The 22,832-nt window shown below is 43.2% G+C and overlaps 2 protein-coding genes across 5 annotated transcripts; both read left to right on the forward strand.

Moving 5' to 3' along the window:
- Positions 1-4,997: 4,997 nt before the first annotated feature.
- On the forward strand, positions 4,998-9,056 carry LOC133911369 (probable cytokinin riboside 5'-monophosphate phosphoribohydrolase LOGL3). 2 transcript variants are annotated; one of them, XM_062353583.1, is made up of 7 exons: positions 4,998-5,284; positions 7,224-7,321; positions 7,444-7,574; positions 7,908-7,978; positions 8,042-8,185; positions 8,451-8,529; positions 8,566-9,056. In XM_062353583.1, exons 1-6 carry the CDS (start codon positions 5,180-5,182, stop codon positions 8,511-8,513), a joined length of 612 nt encoding a protein of 203 aa, XP_062209567.1. In that variant the 5' UTR covers positions 4,998-5,179; the 3' UTR covers positions 8,514-8,529; positions 8,566-9,056. The 2 variants fall into 2 exon arrangements, with proteins under 2 accessions (XP_062209567.1, XP_062209566.1); XM_062353582.1 differs by having other exon boundaries at positions 4,999-5,284; positions 8,451-9,056.
- Positions 9,057-15,093: 6,037 nt separating this feature from the next.
- LOC133911370 (homeobox-leucine zipper protein HOX10) lies at positions 15,094-22,548 on the forward strand. Of its 3 annotated transcripts, none has more exons than XM_062353587.1 (19): positions 15,094-15,231; positions 16,097-16,415; positions 16,520-16,679; positions 17,090-17,172; positions 17,274-17,364; positions 17,457-17,552; positions 17,869-17,982; positions 18,084-18,167; positions 18,264-18,419; positions 18,513-18,587; positions 18,765-18,871; positions 18,958-19,138; positions 19,352-19,540; positions 19,783-19,863; positions 20,447-20,581; positions 21,075-21,400; positions 21,507-21,612; positions 21,973-22,122; positions 22,221-22,548. In XM_062353587.1, the coding sequence occupies exons 2-19, from the start codon at positions 16,177-16,179 to the stop codon at positions 22,365-22,367; spliced, it is 2,520 nt and encodes an 839-aa protein (XP_062209571.1). In that variant the 5' UTR covers positions 15,094-15,231; positions 16,097-16,176; the 3' UTR covers positions 22,368-22,548. The 3 variants fall into 3 exon arrangements, with proteins under 3 accessions (XP_062209571.1, XP_062209569.1, XP_062209570.1); XM_062353585.1 differs by lacking the exon at positions 15,094-15,231 and adding an exon at positions 15,238-15,674; XM_062353586.1 differs by lacking the exon at positions 15,094-15,231 and adding an exon at positions 15,238-15,638.
- The last annotated feature ends 284 nt before the right edge of the window (positions 22,549-22,832 follow it).

Genomic DNA, 22,832 nt, shown 5'->3' on the forward strand with positions numbered 1-22,832 from the left:
TACATGCGTTGCTGCATATGTATCCAATGAAACTGGTAAAGTTGAGAAGGCAGCAGGCAGCTGCTGCTACTGCAAACAGGTCGTTAACTTGTGCAACTGCTTACTTGGAGGTTGAGACTATATGGTGCTTGCTACCGCGAGTGACATGAACCAAAACCACACAGGTCACAGGGCATGGAACAGCTGGAGGCACAGCTCACGCAGCAGGTGAAATGGAAGCTGTGGAGGAGGTGGATCCTGCATATATGGCGCAGCAGCAGCGGATGAGCGAGCGAGGAAAGAAGAAACGATGATGGTTTTTACGAGCAGAGGCGGTCCTCGAAGTCGGCGGCGAGGTCCTTGAACAGCGCGCGTCCGGTCTCCAGCATCTCCGACACCTGCACGCGCGTATCTATGAGCAGACACCTCGGCGTCCCGTTGGAAGGCGAGGGGGATGCGCTGGACGTGCTCCTCAGTCTCCGCCGCTGCCGTGACCACGGCCATCTCGTCGCCCTCGGTCTCCGTCGCGAGCGAGCAAAGCAACTAAGCAAGCAGCCCGGCGCGGGCGCGGGCCCTGTTACGCCATCAAACCGAAAGCATGATACGTACACAGCCCCCGATCTCTAATCCAGGCTCCAAATGTGTTGGAATCAGACCTCCAAACTCGCGGAGAAACCCCAAGCCGCCGATCGCGAGGGAAGGGATCAGACAGGAGACGCGGGGAAATCGAAGGGGGACAAACGTGGAGGTGGCAGTAGCGGTCGTAGCCTTACCATGGCGGCGCGCATGCGCTTGCTGCTCTCCCTCCCCGCCTCCATCCCTCACCGTCGGAAGCTGCAGCGGATCGTAGAAGAAGAAGATGCTTCTGTTCTGGTGGGCCATGACGGGCTGGGCTAGTCCGTTGGGCTTACGTTGACCTGGGCCTGGTACAACTTGGGTTCATCTCGGGTATCTTTGGTACTCTCGATCGTACGCATCGTTGCCCCGTTGGCCAATAATTAACAGTCTTTCGAACTTCAAAGAAATTAAGCTATGTACGTACCTCTTGAAATTAAACTTAGTTTTCTCAAGGAACATGAAGTTTTTATTAATGTTCTTCAACCGTGTTACAACATTTTCTCAAATATTAAGTTCAGAAAACTGTTTCGAATCATTATATATATACTTGACTAAATATTGCTCGATCAGTACAGTTGATGAGAGTTACACTGCGTTCTTGCAGTGTGCACGTCCATCAGTGCTGATTGTGTGATGAGTCACCACTGCATGCTTTTGGTGACTTGTGCAAGCCAAGCGACATAGACTGATGCATACTCTTCCTAGCTAGTGGCTTGCTCGGTGCGGTTAGATTGCAGCTTGTCAGTTAAACGTGCGCACACTCCTAATCTGAGTACCTGACAAAAAACCAATCCAATCATGGAGAGTAGCTAATTATTGGGCTCTCGGCTATTTCCTTTTCTTGAATGCGCGCCTTCCTGAACCCGCAGGCCAAAAGGCCCACAAGAACGTTGCTACTGATTGTTAGTACGTACTTTCTTTATTTGATTCACCAATTTGTCCGTTGTATGCCTTGTTAACGGTCTTAGGCAGTTATTAAACTAGCTTGAGAGATGTGTGTGGTCATGCATGTTTAATTTGTGCGTCCGTTTGATATAATCATCATCATCTTAGGTGCAAATAAAAAGAGTCCACATCTTAAGTGTAAATATTATGAGTGGAGACAGCATGCATGACAGACACACAGTGAGTGCAGCTACTCACAGGCACGAGGATGATGTTACCTAGCTCGCATTTGATCTCAGGCTGAGAAGCGACAAGATCGACCTGCACGCTCGATCGCCTTGTCTGCATGAACTTAATTTGCAAATCATCATGGATGCGGCCCTCCTCCTTTCCGGCCTTCTCCTGTATATTTAAACGTCCACGATCGATATCATTCTGTGTCTGAAGATTCTGAGCAATAATCCGTACGTGGTGAGGGCATGGAGCGAGGTTAGATCGAAAGTAAAGAAATAATGTTAGAGGGCATCCATGCATGCATGGAAAGTGTGGATGCTGATCGATGCATGCGCGGACCAGCATCATCGTCATCATAGCATTGTTGGTGCCAACGCGTAGCTAAACCGTGTGGCAGCAGCTACTCCACAGCATGGACTGTGGTGGGGGGTGAATCGGACGACCACTCCACAATTAACGCGTACTCGAGCTGCCTGCCCAACCGCCGTCACCGGCTCCGGCCGGCCGGCGCCTCCAACGAGCGGCGGATCGAGTTTGAATCCAAATTTAGAGTAAGCCGCTGAAGCTAATAAATAGGTTTTAATTGAACCATAGAACACCAAAATAATAAAATATTAGAGATTAGATCTAAAATACACCATAAAATATAGACAATATACTATATAAGATAGAAAATTTATTAGGCAACTAACCATAACCATGCTTTGCCCCTGGCTCCAACACCGGTCGTCTGGTCTGACCGCGCGCCCAAATCATCGCGCGGGCGGCAGGGTATCGCATCGTAGCCTCGCTTTCTGTCTCGACGCTGCCGGGGCTGCTCATCTATCCATCGCTTTCTTCTTATCTGCTCGGCTGCTCCGCACTCAACGACCACTACTCATCTGCTCCCCTTGCTTGTTGCTACATGCATGCATGTGTTGATTGTGTGCTCAATCGGTTGCAAATTCCAATACGATTTCGTCGTTACACCAAGCACGCACCAACATACGCATTAACACATGTTCTCACCACAAAAGAAACATACTCCATATAACTAGTGTCGTGAAAATGAACAGATTAATTAAAAGGGGCACAAGCAAATCCAGCAGATAGTAGGACCGAAAGGTGTCCAAACTTGCATTGGCGCAAAATTAAAGCTAGCACTGAATCACGTGGCGATCGATTCCGAGAAAATGGCTCCTTCCAAAACCTGGTGAAAATGTCATTGTTTGACCTCATTACATGGAAGAAAACTAGAAAATGGAGACACCTTTTTCTCAGATCGCGATAGCTCGATCGGCTCTCTCTACCTACCGTACGTGCGTCGCTCCTTTTTTTTGTGTCCATCGAATTATCCATGTGTCGACGCTCTGTAGTTTACTATTATGTCACTCTGATTAGAATCTAAAAAGGTATAGTTATGATCCATAAAATAGCTCGGTTACTATAAATACATATAGTTGTAATATGATAATTTCTATAGTCGTAATTATATGATTTTTGTTATATGATCATAACTTGTTCACATCTGCACTCATCCTCAGTTACGATCTCAAAAGCAGTATAGTTACGATCAATAAGATATGTTAGTTACTACAAATATATATGATCGTAACTATACTGTTTTTGGTATACTGCTTTTGAGTTCGTAATTGATCAGTTATGATTTAATAACAGTATAGTTACGATCTAAAAGATAGTTCAGTTACTACAAAAGCAGTACTATATTGTACTGTATACTGATTTTAAAACTTTATTAAAATATAGTTTTCACGGATCTTATTTTATTAAAATCAACAATATGCTTTAAACACATCGAAAATCGGATTTGTGGTACCATAGATGCATTTTAACGTTTCGAATCAACAAAAAGAATCTTCATTGCATGCTCTAATAGGTAGAGTTTGATGTGTACGTGGCATAAGCGGATTAGCTCTCTTGGTTTGTTAACTCACGGAAAGCTCAGCTGGCTCGATCGGCCGTAGTGGTGCAAAGCAAGTCTATTATGCACCTAGACGCATAATAGACTTGTTGTGTGTGTGTATAAGGTAGTGTTATTTTACATATATGATGTAACATATTATTTTTTATTTACTGAACAAAATTTCAGTATGAACTACTGAATCACGTTTTAATACTGAATTTTTGTTCGATATATAGTACTAAAATTTTGTTAAGTAAATATAGAATTATATATATATAAGCAATGCACTAAGTTTGTCGAGGGGCAAGACGACAAAAGTTAGGAATCTTTTATCAACCGTAGACAAACCAGATAAATTTGAGGAGACCTCACTTTATGCACTAAGTTTACGGCTTTTCTTTTTGTTACTTTCTCGCTGATGTGGTCGCGTTGATGTGGTTAGTTTCTACATATATCAAAAAACATGCCGGCGTGCCGATTGCTAATTTGGACTGATGCGCTTCCACTATGTGTGCACTAGTAGCTAGTAATTTTGAAGCACATATAATTAACGTGTCATTTCCGTGTTTCTTAGAAAACATATGGGTCCAGGAAATGCGGTTTAGTAAGTCTAGTCTACAAAAATCAAGGGCTCACGTACTGTTTAATTAATTGCGCACAAATTTGGGCTATTTTCTTAAACTATTTTCAGTTTACGAAAACTAGTCGAATGGAACCCGGCCCGAGGAGAAAGAGATGTCCAAATGGGCTCAGGCATTAGAACAAGCTTTGCCCTGACGCCGCCAATGCATAGTGAGCTAGCTAATGATAGCGGAGTACCTTTGGCAGAGCTAGAAAGCAGAAGAGCAACTGTTGATGGATGCCTCGATATTTTTGCTCGATCCATATATGAGCAGGCTGCAGGTAGCTGTTGGCGATTCAACTGCTGGTCCTGGTACTGGTAGTACGTGCACGCCCACGCCTCCGACTCTCCGAGCTGGTTGACCAGCTCGCGCCGTGCAGTGTCGTCCTCCCATGGCCATGAGAAGCATGCATGCATATATGCGCGTACGAAAAAAAAGCCCTGCAGCGGCGTCTGGACGTTATTTATTACGATGTCGCCTCGAAATTTCTCCAAACGTGCCGATCGAGCATCCAAGTCATGGCTTCTCACATACGACGATGGTGCATATATAGCACGGCCGAACGTGTCGTACCAGGCATCGGCAACGTGTGATCATACTTTCCATACACAACTAACATAAATTATTTTATATGCAACCTGTGATCGGCAAGGTTGGACCGTTTACTAAAGAAGGACGTTGTGGTGCTGGAAGATATGTTCCGTCTCTCTCTCTCTCTCCATCTCTCTCTCCAACGGTCCAACCTTTATATAAGGCGTGTAGGCCGGGGGTGCATACTGCATAGAATAGAACGGTGGATGCGCCTCTCAAGTCTCAGCAAAGTCTAGTGTGTAAGCTGGGGGGAAAAGCTAAGGGATAGATAGGATCAACTGCTGCATGCTCTAGCCACGACGACATATATAGCTAGGCAGCAGGTTGGAGAGTACGTAATAGAGAGATGAGGCAATCGAGCCGGTTCAAGAGGATTTGCGTGTTCTGCGGCAGCAGCTCGGGCAAGAAGACGAGCTACCGCGACGCCGCCATCGACCTCGCCAAAGAGCTGGTGCGTGCGTGTTATATATATATAAGTATGAAGTTACGCTGTAGCTCATCGAGGTCTAGCTCGTAGCCTCGCAGTAGTGGTTTTGATAACTAATTGCTCTTCTTAATTCTGCAAGTGATTATTATAATTCTGATACTGCACTATGCATATGCATGCATGGTTCCGTTCTTTCTTTCCCCTGTTTCTTTTCACGTGCGGGACGTAAGTAGTTGTGGCACCGTAGTACCACTGTTACGCGTGCATCCATCTCTAGACTTGTAGTTTAGGATAAACCAGATCACTATATACAGCTATAGTACTCTCTTTCTCTCTATATATATATATGCTGTTTGCTTTCACAATCGCCGAATAATCAAAGGCATGCAGCACGGGTCAAAGTAACTTTTAGCACTACCGTACTACTTCCTCTTATCCCAAATACAAATCTATTAGGACATGGACAGTCATTAATATGACATTTTAACTAGCAACGTTTATAAAAATATATTATTGTAAATAAAAAAAGTTATATATTTAGAAAGTATTTATTATGATAAATCTAGTAGCATCAATCTTATGTTGCCAATCTATATACTATTTTTAAAAATTAATGGTCAAAGATATAAAAAAGGTTTGACTGAGGACAATCCTAAATGGATTTATATTTGGATCAAAGATATACAATGACTAAGGTAGTGTTTGGTTCGTGGGACGGGGTGGGACGGAGCGGATCCATCCCGTTTTTGAGCTGTTTGGTTGGAGTTTAGTGGAATGAGATGGTTCTGAATCAGAGAATATTCTTTAAAGATTCGAGACGGATCCGTTCAAAAAAAAGCTAAATGCAGCCATCCCATTTGTGACGGGTCACTGGTGAGCCCGAAATCTAAAATAGACTCGTTACATCCCACCCAATAAACAAACATCTGATTCTGAATCATCCCATCACATCTCTAAATACATAAATGAAATCATCCCATTCAACCTCGCTCTTCAACCAAACACTACCTAAGTACTCCGTTGTTCTTTGAGCACACTGTTAGGGATACCAATTAATTTGCTCGCCTACGTTACTAGGTAGCTAAGGTCGTACTCCTTTACTACGCCAGTCGTTTTGTATGCACGTATGTATATATACTCTGCCAAGGATCTTGCAATCTGACATAGAACGAGTATATATATATATATATATATATATATATATATATATATATATATATATATATATATATATATATATATATATTACTGAAGTACCATTTTGAATATTTAAGATTGACGCCGTTTAATTTAACAAGTTTATCTTTTGTTTGCAAAACATATATGCAAGTGAAATACACCTTTGCAACACATACTGTGGCTGATATTAGTGCTTAATTATGAAGACGGTTGCTGTGGTAGGAAAAAGAAAGTGCGCAGCCAAAGTGATAAAACTACGTGTAGCTAGCTTGGAGATCGATCACATCAATATCCCAAGCAACTTATGTTAGAGAGAAAGAGAGAGGGGACAGTCAGTTATTCAGCTGTTGGGCCTTTCGCGGATGGTGGGCCAGGCCTTTTTCTTCCCGACCACATCAATTTCAGCTTGCAGTTGCTGCCTCCCTCAATCATCCATTAATAATCCCAGCATTCTGAATAATCAAAGCTTTTCTACTACTTACTAGGAGTACAGTATGCTGTTAGGAGCACGTACTGCTTCTACTCACAGTACTTGGTAGCAGTACAATTTATCTCCTCACTGCGATGGAATTTATGAGTCTACTGTACCAGATCCACTGTCTCTCCTGCATGCAATGCATCCATCCATCCATCCATCCATCCATCGTAGCTGCGCTAGCTATACAGTGTAGTAGCTTGTTGCTGCTTGTCATCTGGTCTTTAGCAGCACAGTACCGCTCCTGCATACGTTGCGCGTTGCATCGCCTCGTTCCTCGCATTTGGATGACGCTGCACTGCATTGCAGGTGTCGAGGGACATTGACCTGGTGTACGGAGGAGGCAGCATAGGGCTCATGGGCCTCGTCTCCCAGGCCGTCTACCACGGCGGCAAGCACGTCATCGGGTTCGCATCCATCACACTCTTATATCTATCATTAGACCTCTAATTCCAATGGATCTTCATTTCATTGAGTAACTAACATCTTCTGATATAATGCCTACATTATATTATATTGTGTTCTGCAGGGTCATCCCCAAGACTCTGATGACCAACGAGGTAACAGGAGAGACAGTGGGGGAGGTGAGGCCGGTCGCGGACATGCACCAGAGGAAGGCAGAGATGGCCAGGCAGTCTGACGCCTTCATCGCCCTGCCCGGTACGTTGCGTACGTGAGCTACCGCTTCTGCTGCCTTTGCGTCGTATCAATGTCCCAGCTCAAGATATACTATATAGTACTACTAGCACCAGTCACGGCTCTGTCAACTGATGACCAACCTGATGTAATACGGCCCTGACACTTCTGCACGAGACAAACCTAGAAGCACTTGGTGCGAAATGTGATGCGATTAGTTCGTACTAGTTACATACTTCTTAGTACTAACATGCAAAATCGATATTTATTGTTGTGCGCGATAATATTACTGTGTATTGCTAGCTAAATAAGCCCTGAAGCTAACCAATACGAGCTGAAATACTGATTGATATTCAGGGGGGTATGGAACCCTGGAAGAGCTGCTTGAAGTGATCACATGGGCACAATTAGGCATCCACCGTAAGCCGGTAAGTAAGGCACCACCTCTATTAACCGATCTGATAAGATATTATTAACTGATATGTCTTCAGGTTGGTTTGCTGAATGTCGATGGGTACTACAACTCCCTACTGACATTCATCGACCAGACCGTCGATGAAGGCTTCATCAACCCTAACGCTCGCCACATCATCGTCTCCGCTCCCACAGCACAGGACCTCATGGACAAACTCGAGGTACCTAGGCTAAATTAAATAAATGGCAAACGAGTGATCTAGGCCACCGGCGGATCCAAAGCTAAAATTCAAGGGTCCTTCCTCTTCTTCTTCTCCTTCTCCTCATATTCTTCTTCTTCCTCTTCCGTGCTCATTTAAATTGAAGGGGAGGGGGGCAGGGGGCGGTGTGGATCCGTCGCTGATCCAGGCTGATGATTACTAAGCTAGCTGTTTCTGAAAAATATGCGGGAGTATGTCCCTTACTAATATGGTTACTAATATGCAGGAGTATGTCCCTTACTGGGACAGAGTGGCCTCCGGGCTGAACTGGGAGACGAAGATCATCTAATTAAGATGCTGCAGCTACTGATGATTCCGGAAGCATCTAGAGTTTCAGCACGACTCGGGCAGATCAAGATAAATTAAAGTGCCCATCAATCAGTCAAGCTTAGTATGCTAGTTGCATGTGTACGATCGATCGATCGATGTAATACTTGGCTAGCTAGCTAGCAAGTGTGGCAACCTTCATTAAGCTCGTTTAAATTTTGCATGAATTTCTTCCTCAGTTCAGTACGAATCCAAGTTGCTGTAGGCTCCTAGTAAGCATAGCACGGTACGTTGGCAACAAGTGGCGGGAAATGGGACGGAATCCATGGAGAAGGTACAGTGCCTTTCCAGAGGTTTTAAACGGAAACAAATCCTGTTGGGTCTGCTTAGGCCAGGCAGGGCCGCAGGGTTTCAGACGGTACTCCGAAGGTGCTGTGCAGCCCATTCAATTCAGCAAGGCCAAGGCGATATATACATTGAATGAGGATTCGATTGCGTCTCAAGTGATTTGCCTCATGACAACGTACGGCATACACTATAAACATCCAGAGCTAGCTTTAGAGTATGTTTGGATCTCTTGTCCCGTCTTCTCTAGCCTTGCTGGCAAATGATATGTGTTTGATTCGTACTGCCGAGCTTCCTTGCTTGAAAATCCCTGCCGAGCTTCTTCCACTCAAGCAAGGCAGGCACGTGCAACTAGGAAAAGCGTGTGACCAAAGGAAACATGCGTGAGTGTTATTTTAGCCGGCCTATCGACATGCCATGGGACCTGCTTCTTGTTATCGTATTATTTTGTTAGGGTTCCTTCATGCGGGTACGGAGGTCCAGCAAGGCGCCATTGTTTAACTGCTCAGTTGACTAGACTAGCTGCTTGCTGCGCCATCCATATTCGAGTATTACTGAATAACCATTGCTCGCTAAAGAAAGAAAGGAAGGAAGGAAGAACGAGAGAAAGGAAAACGGAGAAAAGGTAGCGCCATCCATTCTGGTGGAGAATAACGCAAAAGAAAGAAAGAAAGGAAAAAAGAGAAAAAAGCTAGCGCATAGCGCCACCTTATCATTGGGATCAATAGTCAATCTGCGCCGATCATGAGAAAGGTACGTATTCAGTTAGCAGGGAATGTGTGTTAATTTGGTCCCTCTTCTCTCCCTCCAGGGAGAAGATCCATCAAGCCCAAAGCCCAAAGCACCTGCACCTGCACCTGAGCTTAGTACTTAACCACCACCACCACCCCAATTATATATGTCGCTTTCGGCCTTGGCAAACACCACTAACGACATTTCATTATAAGAATTAACCCATGCGTACCCCCCCACAATTATTAATTGTTATTATTTACATCATCCCAGGTTAGTTCATAATTTCTGTGCATGGTCGAATTTCTTTTTAATAATATTATTTTATTGAAAATTACAAAAATAATACTTAAATTCAAAAATTGCAAAAATAGGAATACCGACAAGAGACATGTCGGTATTCTGCATGCCGATAGCGTACGTGACACTAGGCCCGGGGCCTGTCGGTACGCATAATGCTGACAGATAGTAGGCCTAGCTAAAGGAGTGTGCCGCGTAGAATATTCATGCAACGACCGGCCTGTCGGCATTTCGCATGCCAACAGGTGACACGTTATGACATGTTGGTACGTGGAATGTCAACATGTACCACGTTAGGCTCGTCGGCATTTCGCGTGCTGACATACCTTTATAAAACTCATGACTGTTGATTCTCTTCCACGTGCGACCGTATGCATCACGGGCGACAACGAACAGGCGATGACGACAAGCGGATGACGACAACGAACAAACGACAAGTAGGCGACAACGAACGAACTATTTTGGAAAGAGTCTTCTAGCAAAATTTTGCAAATATTTTTCACTAATAAAAACCTATTGCAAACTATTGTAGTATGAATGTTTCAAGCATAAATATAACCTTTGGTAAATTAAATGTACAAATTAATTTCTTCTAAATTTAGAAAATCTACAACTCCTATTTAATTCTAACAAAATTTTAACTATTGAGAAAATTTGAATATTAAGGTGTTACATGTCCGGGCTGACAAGGGTAAGAGCAAGATGTGCGCTTACGAGTTATGACGTGACATTCATGATAGATGCAAGCGTGAGAACGAATAGCGAAGGAGAAATAAAGATCCATAGCAGAAGAAGTGGAAACTGGAGTTGAAGATAGAAGCGCACAATGCATGCATACCATGGTGGGACTGCGGTATAATAGCAAGTCTAAAACTGTTCCTGCTTATCACAGTTTTCATAGAATTCCCTGTCATCCATGCAGAGACAACAATAACTCCTTCCTGAATTGTTGCATAATGAAATGATCACACAACGCATCAACTCTCACAAGGAATATCTGCCAAGCATCTATACCACAATTTTTTCAGCTTTCACAGAGAACCCTATGCTCTAGCTCCATCCAAATCCGTGCACTCACTCCATACATCAGCCCCCAGCCACTATAAATAACCCCACCCTTATCTATAGATAGATCACTTGTTCCCTAGCTCTCTCAACTGTAACGTCTTCTTCAGTTCCATCAAGTTCACCTAAGAAACATTGAGAGATTTTCATTCTATAGGGTGTCGAACCGCCGATGCGCTTATGTTGCGATCTTTATAGGCTTTGCGAGTCTATCTCCTTAACCTGTGGTCTACGCTTCTTCATCTGTGATGACTACCAGTATGACAAACCTCAACAGGGACTATATGAGTACCCACCGGCATAGCGACATAGATCACTCATGTGGACCGTATAGGATTTCTTGCACTCTCTTACTAATCTCCTCTCTTGTTTCTTTTATCCAGTCTCTTCTACCTATCTACAACTTCATGCAATGACTTGATATAGAGCAAAATGAGCACCAGAAATGCTGGGTGGATATGGAGATACGGTGGAGGAGGGAGCTTATGAACGCTGCGAGTACGAGTGACATCAGGAAGAACTACGAATAAAGCGTCATGATGAAGAGCGTATTAGGAACGCCGTGAAGGAGCGTGCTGCGGATCAAGCACACGAAGTGGAGATAGAAAAGAAGCGGTAAAGAGTCCGTCATGCTAAGACGGGGGGGGGAATGCAAAAAAAGGCAAATATCATAGATGTACTAAGTAGAGATCATCTATTATAACATGTCCTATTTTTATTCTCTAAAGCTTGTTAGTTTTACCAGCGATATACTATTAGATTAGTCTTTAGGTGTACCGTAAATATAAACATCTGTTGTCGTCATTTTTTATGGTTATAGTTTATTCGCGCAGTGACGATAAACCCCATGTCCCACATAATATTTACTAGCGTATGCAGCCTCTATGCCAGGTATTATGATAATTATGTTTCACAACTATTATTGTTCAAAATTTAGATATTACATCATCCCAACGCTATTTCACTAAAAAATTATTCACATAATTTTACATCAACTAAATAAAGAAATATCGATAAAATTACATCGAATCAATATCAGCAAAAAATGAACCACTCCGTGTTGCCGTTTGGACAACTTTTTAAACTTCTTTTATAGGATCCACATTGAATTCTGGCACTGTTTCATTAAATACATGATATTCTCCTAATTATTAATATAATTCTTTTAATAAATACATTATGTTTTTCTAATTATTTAAAAAATCAATTAAAATAGATAGCTATCAGGTTTTCGGCTATCCGCTACCGCGATACACTTGTCGGTGTCTACCCAGATGCTTGTCGGCACGCGAAATGCTAATAGACCTTTGGTCCGCATTCTGCGTGCCGATAAGCCCTCGGACCTAGTGCTACGTGGCCTATCAACATGCGTAAAACCGACATGTCTTTTTGCAATATTCCCTGTGTCGACAGGTAACAATTATTGTATTTTTTCGAAACTATTATTTTTGTAATTTACCAGTATAATAATATTATTTTAAAAAAAATCTGCATGGTCCATGCGCGGCAGTACTACTGTATACACCTAGCTAGTTTATTTTGGAAGCTTTGATTCTTGGAGCTGACGAGAGGTATGCATGGGAGGAAGAAGAAGCTTCACTGCAGACGCCAATGGCGTTTAAAAGAAACAGAGCTCGATAGGCGCTGGAAATTGGAGCCATGTGCCCGGCCGGCCTTCTTTTCTTGCGTGCATGCGTACGTGCGACCGAAGATACATTTTTTTACGCGCGCATGCATGCATCAACCAGCCATACCCCAACTTAATTATTCTACACTTGATTCAGATCGATTTATATAGCTGTTAGCTACTAATACTGTACTCTATTTGCTCATAAATAATTATGGTTTTGATCAAAATTCGATTAAACTTTTAAAATTTTGACTGTCAAAAATTTCTAAAATATTTAGTTTAGAAACATAAAAATTACTCCACCTATCTCCAAATAGATAATGTTGTAGAGTTGAACAGGTATTAATGTGAATAATAAAATACCCATATTATCCACTTTTTATACTATTTATTATATAGAAAATAAGACTTCATTAGAAAGAAAATTAATGGAGATAGTAAGATTGAAAAACTTAAAATAAAATGACATCAAAATAATAGAATATCACGTATCTGGACATTGCAAAACAAAGCTAAAACGCATAGAGATAGTATATGTGTAGTTTTTTTAAAAAATATTTTTATTAAATATTATAACTATATTCTAATATAAAATAATGATCAAAGCTACATATAGAAGAACATAAAAAAATCAAAAGATAAGTATTCCACGTGCGTGCATGTGTTTGCGGCTGCTAGTTTCTTGTGTTCTTCGGTCGGCAGAATTAAAATTCAGCTGACAGAATATACATATATAGTTAGATTATCCAATCTGAGGTTGGCATTATATTATATTAGCCAAAGCGTGAGTCTTTGCTTGACGTCGAATGGATGGCTGAACAAAATAATTCAGAAATACCTCGAAAAGAACCAAATACTCGTCACTGACTAGGCTACATTTGCTCTGCAGGATAAGCTAATATACTCCACTACTTTGGACAGACGAAAATGAAGCTTTAACTTTATAAACTAGTGCTGCAGCTGCAATCTACTCTACTCTAACTGTAACAACGTACTGTACTGTAAAAGGCACCATTTGAGCGCAAGCTAAGACTATTCCAACTATATTTCCTTCATTTCGTTCCCTTCCCGATTCCCTTTATTTCGTCTCATCTCCCACAGCTTTTCTTCGAAAGGAATCGTGAAGGGAAAGGAGAGAGAATCCCGTCCTAAAGAGAATAACCCTGGAAATCTCATCGTGAAGGGAAATCGTTGGGAGCGCTGAAAGGAACGAGAATCCCTTCACGACGGGAATCTAGCTGTGAAGAGAATCCGTGGGAGTAGTCTAAGGGCCTATTTGGCAGAGCTTCTCCTGATTCAAATTCTCTAAAAAAATTGATTCTCTGAGAAAGTGATTCTGTGACTGAAAATGATTCTTAATGATTCTTTAGGATAAACTCTATGAATCAGGAGAATCAGCGTGGTCAGCTCCTCAGGAGAAGCTACTTTTTTCAGCTCCTCAGCTTCTAGTTCATTTCAGTAAATCAGGAGAAGTGATTCACTCAGGGAGCTAAAAGCCAAATTCTACCGTTTGGCAGAGCTCCTCCAGATTCAGCTCAGAAGCTGAATCTGGAGCTACGCCAAACGGGCCCTAAGACTCCGATCCTATGCAGTGGAGCAGAGAAGCTACAGTGATATCCATTAGTATCACTTTTCAACCGGCGGATCAAAAGCGAACGGTCCGGATGATACAGTATCTGTGCACAGTAGGAACTACGATGTCACAGTAAAACGTAACTTGCTACAGTAGGGTGGTACAATATTAATGTAGGATACTGTTTATTATCTCATGAAACACTATAGCCTGTTCGGTCTCTTCCGCATAGACTATGCCAAAATTTAGGCGGAGGCTAAATCAAATTTGGCACGAGGCTAAATCTGAGCCGTACTGTTAAAATAACGTTTGATTTTAGATTAAGATAAAATATAACTGGTTAAAATTTTTGATGAGTGATTTAGTCGTTAGATTTACTTAGAAACACTATATAAAAATTATAACTGATCAAATTTTTTTGACACGATCAAATTTTGATTTCAAACCAAACAAAAACTAAAATTTCAGAATACGATTAAAATTTAACTTGGCTCTCTTTCCTAACCAAACAGCCCCATATCGGTACAGTGATCTACATTGACTCGTTCGGCACAGTGCCACTGCAGAGGATCGACCAGCTTTCTTCTTTTTACTGCCACACAGCACAGCGCGCGTGCCGCGGGCTAGGCCCACAAAGGAACCCGGGTGGTCCACACGTCGGTGGCACGTGGTCGACGTTGGCCTCGCAGCGGAACGGATGCGGGCGTTGCGACCCCTCCCACAAGGTGCGCCGGGTCCATGAAGGAATCCTCGGGCCCACCACGCTGCACGGTGCTGGAACACCAAGCCCACGCGCACCCTGATCCCCAGCCAGCGCAACCGCATAGGGGTGTTCCCGTCATTCCGCTCCTGATTTGAGCGCGGGACCCACCGGGCGCTTGGCTTCGTACACCTGTGGGCCCCGCGCAATTCGATCGGCCGAAAAGCTTAGCGCAATCACGCGCCAGCCGGTCCCTTCACCGTCCGGTGCGCCAACACCAACGCATCTCTCCCCTGCTCCTCCTCCTCCGCCGCTTCCCGTGCCTGTCCAGTGGAGGACCGAGCGAGCGTGCAGGTGCAGCAGTACAGTAGCAGGCTACTTCTAGTACCGTGGTGGCGAGCCTTGCCCCCCGCGCCTCTCTCTCTCTCTCCTCTCTCCCTGTTGCTCGCGACTGCACGCCGCTGCTGCTGCAGCAGTTCCACGTCTCTGTCTGTCTTCCGCTTTAAAGCTGTCACCTTTCCCCCTCGCTCTCGTGCTCTCTCCTCAATTACGACGCCACAACCAAATCCAAACCCTAGCAGTACTACGCGCCGGAGTAGGTGCGGTGCCGGTGGGGCTGCCTGTCCCTTTGCTCCGATCCGTCCCGGGTTTGTGCCGGCGATCGATGGGAGGCGCCGCGGGAGGCGGCTGAGGAGCGGGGCGGCTGTGAGGTTGGTAGGTGTGCTGTGCGTCTCGTCCGGCGGCGGCCGAGCACGGGAGCCTGTCGGTCGGTCTAGCCGCGAGGCGTTTGCTTCGTGTGCAGGTGACAGCTCGGCGCGGTCGTTTGCTTCGTGTGCAGGTGAGAGCTCGGCGCGGTCGTTTGCTTCCTTCGCGCGCGCCGCCCTGGGTTCCCGTTTGGTTTTGCATTTCTGGTGCCATCTCTTCTGCGGCTGCCTGTTTGGATCTCACTTTTGAGTGTCTGGGCTTATCCATTGGTGTTGTGGTTGTGGATTTCATCACTTCGGTGTGTGACATTTTGGGGATTTATTTTCGTTGTTTTTTTTTGGCGACATCCAGCACTAACTTTGTTCTCCATTTCAGCTTCCCTCTATTCTGGGAAGTGGTTTCCCCAATTTTATCACTTCAATTTAACCATCTTTGTTGCGTCCTCTTCGATCCCTCGCATTAATATTTTCTTTAGCAGAGTTTGATTCCCGCCAGTTTTACTAAAAATCCGTTACATAGCTTATTCAAAATTCTCCTTTTCCTTCTCGTCTCCAGGAATTTTCGCGAGCTAAAAGTTGAGCTAAGGCTAAGAGCCGCTGGTGAAAATTAGGTGCAGAGAACAGCTTAGAGGAACAATGGCTGCCGCGGTGGCGACGCGAGGGGGAAGCAGTGACAGCGGTGGGTTTGATAAGGTTCCCGGGATGGACTCGGGGAAATACGTGCGCTACACCCCGGAGCAAGTTGAGGTACTCGAGCGGTTGTACATCGATTGCCCCAAGCCAAGCTCCTCACGGCGGCAGCAATTGCTGCGCGAGTGTCCCATACTTGCCAACATTGAGCCAAAGCAAATCAAAGTCTGGTTCCAGAACAGAAGGTAAGAAAAGCAAACAAGTGAAGTCGAGCCAGAACTTGCTAGTTCTAGGAAAACAATGTGTTTCATGTTTTACTGAATGGACGAATGTGCCTGCCTCTTCATAGGTGTCGCGATAAGCAGCGGAAGGAGTCTTCCCGGCTTCAGGCTGTGAACAGAAAGTTGACGGCAATGAACAAGCTTCTTATGGAAGAGAATGAGCGTCTTCAGAAGCAGGTCTCTCAGTTGGTTCATGAGAATGCACACATGCGGCAGCAGCTGCAGAATGTAAGTTATCAACGTGCTGGCCCTTGTTGCTTTTACAATCATGTTGTTGCTGAAGTCTTCGTGATACCGTGATGTTATACTATGCTGAGTTGTGTACCGAAGTCTAGTTTCCTACCTTATTTTTGTAGATGAAGTATTGTACTGTACCTATGTACTAGTGGTGGATGACTTACAAAACTGATGGCGCCAACATTCTCATGTCAATGAGGATGTTGAGTCCACCTTATGCTGTTTTTTTGGGAGGGGGGGGGGGGGGGGGCGGTTGGTGCATTCAACACCTATTGGCACCTTGTTGTGCATGCGCATCAACTGGTGTATAATGTCCACAAATTGGCCCCTGGGTTAATAGAATGCCAACCATTTCATTCTACCTTTACATTTGCCTGATAACATTTATTGATTGGATGCAGACTTCATTGGCCAATGATACAAGCTGTGAATCAAATGTGACAACCCCTCCAAACCCTATAAGGGATGCAAGTAACCCTTCTGGGTAAGTAAATGATTCTGGGCATCCGGGCAAGGATTCTTGTTGCGTGACCTTGCTATTTCAAGACTGTCCTAACCTTAATTGGCTTTATTTACTTGTTTCAGACTCCTTTCGATTGCAGAGGAGACCTTCACAGAGTTCCTCTCAAAGGCTACTGGGACAGCTATTGATTGGGTCCAGATGCCTGGGATGAAGGTTACATGTTAACTCTGGATTTTCTTGTTCTTTGATTATAATACAGTTTTTTTTCACTCAGATGTTAATTACATTCTGTTTTGTGATACTAGCCTGGTCCGGATTCGGTTGGTATTGTGGCCATTTCGCATGGTTGCCGAGGTGTTGCTGCCCGCGCATGTGGTTTGGTGAATCTTGAACCAACAAAAGTAAGTATTTAAATTGTTTGGGTCTTCTGGCATTAATGGGGATTTTATGCCACCTCAAGAATATCCCTTTTTTCTTTTTGTTCTATTGAGTTCATCTGCAAGTGATTGGTGTACTATCTAAATATGGTTAGATTTGAGCAATCGCATACAAATTCTTCTGGGCCTTTTCCTTGACCACTTAGGCTGTATTATATGACCAAATTCCCTTGTATATTTTGATATTTTACCTGTCAACTGATGACAGAAATTTTAACTGTTAAGATTTGGTATTTGCTTTTAAGAAATTCTCTGTTTCTGATAGAACTGTGTTATGCAGGTCATAGAGATCTTGAAAGATCGTCCATCTTGGTTCCGTGATTGCCGAAGCCTTGAAGTGTTCACAATGTTTCCAGCTAGAAATGGGGGAACAATTGAACTTGTGTACATGCAGGTGGGCTTTTATTTTCTCCTTCATTAATGATGTTTCTTTAGCCTTTCTGGTGATGCGCACCACTCATTCTGTTGATTTTACTGTTTGTTTGTTTCCTACAGATGTATGCCCCAACAACTTTAGTCCCTGCACGTGACTTTTGGACATTACGATACACAACAACAATGGAAGATGGCAGCCTTGTGGTAAGTTTGAATCTGAACAGCAGTTTTACCTGTTTTTATCTTGATAATGAATGTGAGTTAGGGCACTATTCTTACTAATGTTCCTCCATCCCTAAGGTCTGTGAGAGATCCTTGAGTGGTTCAGGGGGAGGTCCAAGTGCAGCCTCTGCACAGCAATTTGTAAGAGCTGAGATGCTTCCAAGCGGGTATTTAGTTCGCCCGTGCGAAGGTGGAGGTTCCATTGTGCATATAGTGGACCATCTAGACCTTGAGGTTTGATTCCCACTTTATATTTATATTTGAATTGTTTGGTGTAGTTATTCTGTATTTTGTCCGTTAATGGTTCAATTCGGTTTCATCTTTCAGGCGTGGAGTGTTCCTGAAGTGCTTCGACCACTCTATGAGTCATCTAGAGTGGTAGCTCAGAAAATGACTACTGTGGTACATGCTTGTGGGAAGCTATTTATTTCATGAATGAAAAGTTTATGATTGTATATGTTCTGAAAATGATTATTGAGGGTTATACCATTGATTTTAGTTTAGTTCTGTAGTCATGTTCGGATAGTTCATTCTCGGCACTATACTTGCTAAAATTTACTAGCGGCTCTATGTATCCAGGCACTGCGCCACCTCAGACAAATTGCTCAAGAAACAAGTGGGGAAGTTGTGTACGCCTTGGGCAGGCAACCGGCAGTCCTACGGACTTTTAGTCAAAGGCTGAGCAGGTAATTTTCATTAAATTTTCATTCCAACTTTCATGTACATCTTGTTGTCCAGTTAAAAACATGAAAATTTCTAATGCTTTCCTTAGGGGCTTTAATGATGCCATTAGCGGTTTCAATGATGATGGCTGGTCTGTGATGGGTGGAGATGGCATTGAAGATGTAGTCGTTGCTTGCAACTCAACTAAGAAAATTAGGAACAGCAATGCTGGGATTGCGTTTGGAGCCCCTGGAGGTATTATATGTGCGAAGGCATCCATGTTACTTCAGGTAAGGGTGATCTCCAACTTGCGAAAATGTGTACAACTTTTCAGATCTCCCTGTTAAGTGATTGGTAGAGCTCCTGCCCACTTTGAAAAAAATGCTATTGATTTGAAGGTTTCTTACATGATTGTTCTGAACCTAGCTTCCACACATGCAGATGTTTTGTTTTAAGGAATCAAACATCTTAAATCCTTACACGTTTCTTTATTGGCATTCTAGAGTGTTCCACCAGCAGTACTGGTTCGATTTCTGAGGGAGCATAGATCCGAATGGGCCGATTACAATATTGACGCGTATTTGGCTTCAGCACTCAAGGCCAGTGCGGGTTCACTTCCTGGGTTGCGCCCCATGAGATTTTCTGGGGGGCAGATGATCATGCCGCTTGCTCATACAGTGGAGAATGAGGAGGTATGTTTGCGGTTGTTTCTGTGGAAAGCCTGCGTCTTTATGAGCCCTTTGGTACTATAACTGAGTCGAAATGATGTCCGTACTTAGTACTTGCTAAATAGTTTCATTCTCATCGATTTTGTTACATTTTACATTCCCATAGTTAGGAACCTAATTAGTTTCATTCTCGTTATTGTCATTGTTATATTAGATGTCCCATGTGGCTTTTTGATTATTGTCATTGACTACTGAATAATTTGCAGATTCTTGAAGTTGTGCGCCTTGAAGGACAGTCTCTTACTCATGATGAAGCTCTTCTTTCAAGGGATATCCACTTGCTTCAGGTAAAATATTCGAGTGCCATCGCTTTACTTTTGTTTCGAGGTCCTACATTGCCTCTCAATGGAGAGAAAAAAAAAGGCTAGTAGCACGATATCAATAGTTGTTTTGTTAAAAAGATGATGTTCTGTAGTTTCTTGTGATATGGGGTTTTTCAATGTTTGGTTATTTGGCTCTTTTACATTACAATCATTCTGTAAGCTCTTAGGATATAGCGGCTTGTCAATATTTGGTTAAACATCTCTTGCAGTACATAAGTGATCCAATTTGACTAATTTAAGAGTAACGGCTGGGCCTTGTCGTTTTAGTAAATACTAATAGGGATATTGAACTTAAAAAATGGAGACAGCATCTAAAAGAGGGTATCCTGAGCAATTGCAAGAAGCTTAATATTGTATTTTTGCTATTTGGAGTAAACAATGCGGAACTTTGTACAAGGCATCAAAATATCATATCCTGATTCAGTGTGTTTCTTAGAGTATGCTATTGCCATTATTTCGTCTGCCATTTGAAAGTTTTACCCATCCTGCAAACTATTGGTATCATGTATGAATTGCTAATATGTCCTTTGTTCTTTTAATTTTTCAGCTTTGCACTGGAATAGATGAGAAATCTGTGGGATCCTCCTTCCAGCTTGTGTTTGCACCAATTGATGAACATTTTCCAGATGATGCTCCGTTGATTTCTTCCGGATTTCGTGTCATACCACTTGATATGAAAACAGTTAAGCATCGTCAACAACAGTACTTTTTCCTTAGATCACTGCTTCTTTTCCTGGTTGCAATAATAGTGGATTATGGACGTCTATTACGTTTTGCAGTTAGCCTCAATAGTTCACAGATGTGCTATAACTTAATTCGGATCAAGTATGAATGTTTTTTTACTTAAAAATGTGAAATTGTTCTTTTAAAATGATAGTTCATTTGCCACAAATCATTAAGTGTTCTGGTCCTTCTTTTGATTCTGTTTCCTGTATGTCTTATTTTTCTCTTTTGCAATTCAAAGACTCACATCTCCGTTATTGGCCTACTGTATGAAGGGATTGTGATTTCCTTTTTCCTTTTCTTTTTAAATGAAAAATGCCTTCTGTTCTAGCTAACCATAATATGTTTGTTATCTATCATTTGGCCATCTGTTGCTAAGAGTTTTATTCTAATTTTCTAATATACAGAATGTTTGGTCCTACTTCATTTTTTAACCATTATATTGCATGCAGGATGGTGTATCCTCTGGTAGGACATTAGATTTGGCATCTAGTCTTGATGTTGGTTCTGCCATGCCCCATGCCTCAGGGGATGCATCTCCAGATGATTGTAATCTGAGATCTGTGCTTACAATCGCCTTTCAATTCCCTTATGAGATGCATCTCCAAGACAGTGTTGCAGCTATGGCCCGTCAGTACGTTCGCAGCGTTGTTTCTGCGGTGCAAAGAGTATCGATGGCTATCTCTCCCTCCCAATCTGGTTTAAATGCTGGACAGAGGATGCTTTCCGGCTTCCCTGAGGCAGCCACACTTGCTCGATGGGTTTGCCAGAGCTATCAGTAAGTGAAGTTGTAATCGTCTTTCAATGCTGTCTCTAATATGTCATCTGAATGGTTTGATGCTTGTCAATTCTAAGCTGATGGCTTTTTTTTTGCCCCACTACAGTTACCATCTAGGAGTAGAGTTACTTAACCAATCAGATGAAGCTGGTGAGGCTTTGTTGAAGACGCTCTGGCATCATCCAGATGCTATTTTGTGCTGCTCTTTTAAGGTATCAGAAGAGCTTGACACAAGTCTTCACATTTTTTTATATCTATTTGTCATGTTTATCGCTGTACAATAAAACTTCCCTGCTGCGTTTTGAACCTGATAACACTTTATAATTTACACGAGACTACATGAGCCCCGCACCCTGCCTCCTTGTTAAATGATCAACAGTCCTTGCATGTATACTTGCTTCGTATATGGTTTGCTGTGGCTTCTGTGAGTGCCATGGGAAGACTCTTGCTCATTTTTTTTGCTATCATGTGATAATTATTTATGCTATGTGATTTTATTTATGTTCTCGCAGCACAATTTTTGAGCATTGTATTTGTGATAATTATGTTTGGGGTGCCCTTTATTCTTTCAGGAAAAGCCTATGTTTACGTTCGCCAACAAGGCAGGACTTGACATGTTAGAAACATCCCTTATTGCCTTACAAGACCTCACGTTAGACAAGATCTTTGACGAGTCTGGAAGAAAAGCATTATTCTCTGATATCTCTAAGTTGATGGAACAGGTAGGACTGTTTTATCCACCCGCACCTCAAATTATCCTTCGGTTTGAAATGTCCATATACGATTACTAATTGTCGACTCATCTTTTCCCTTTGTGTAGGGCTACGTGTACCTGCCTTCTGGTGTGTGCATGTCAGGAATGGGTCGCCATGTTTCTTTCGATCAAGCTGTAGCATGGAAGGTGCTTGGTGAGGACAGCAACGTCCACTGCCTGGCCTTGTGCTTCGTAAACTGGTCCTTCGTGTGATGTAGTATCCTCCGAACGCCGACCTGATCTGTGTGATGTGCAGATCCATTTTTGTATGGTCCGGAGAAGGAAAATCTTCGACTGGTGGTCTTATGTTGCACTGGTCCTAGGTGTGGGAATCCAGTGTATTTGTGGAACTGGAGGTTATGCAAATCAGTGTATAGGCCGGCTGTTTATTTTCTATCTTCTTTCTTAATAGAAAGAAAATATGCAGCTCTTCTGGGAATTCGAGAAGTAAAAAAAAAAGAGCAGAAAACGAGACCAAGAACACACTCACCACATCCGCGGGTCGGTCGATCTGATCAACCAAACACAGCTCCAACAGTCCGGGCCGAGATGGACGGAAATGGGAGAGAAGGATGACATGAACGTATGCGCGATCGCCGGCAGAGGTGGACGCTTCGAGGCCTCCTCCAGCACCTTCCTGTTGGTATGGAAGGCCAGCGTCATGCGCTCGCGAGTGGA

The sequence above is a fragment of the Phragmites australis genome, chromosome 3 (genome assembly GCF_958298935.1).
Source record: "Phragmites australis chromosome 3, lpPhrAust1.1, whole genome shotgun sequence".
In the NCBI taxonomy this organism is placed as follows: domain Eukaryota; kingdom Viridiplantae; phylum Streptophyta; class Magnoliopsida; order Poales; family Poaceae; genus Phragmites; species Phragmites australis.

Coding starts and splice junctions, on each gene's coding strand:
- LOC133911369 (XM_062353583.1), top strand. CDS start 5,180: ATGAGGCAATCGAGCCGGTTCAAGAGGATTTGCGTGTTCTGCGGCAGC. Junction 7,575..7,907: donor CGCCTTCATCGCCCTGCCCG/GTACGTTGCGTA, acceptor ATTGATATTCAG/GGGGGTATGGAACCCTGGAA. Junction 7,979..8,041: donor TAGGCATCCACCGTAAGCCG/GTAAGTAAGGCA, acceptor ATATGTCTTCAG/GTTGGTTTGCTGAATGTCGA.
- LOC133911370 (XM_062353587.1), top strand. CDS start 16,177: ATGGCTGCCGCGGTGGCGACGCGAGGGGGAAGCAGTGACAGCGGTGGG. Junction 17,173..17,273: donor GATGCAAGTAACCCTTCTGG/GTAAGTAAATGA, acceptor TACTTGTTTCAG/ACTCCTTTCGATTGCAGAGG. Junction 21,613..21,972: donor TTTTGTGCTGCTCTTTTAAG/GTATCAGAAGAG, acceptor TTATTCTTTCAG/GAAAAGCCTATGTTTACGTT.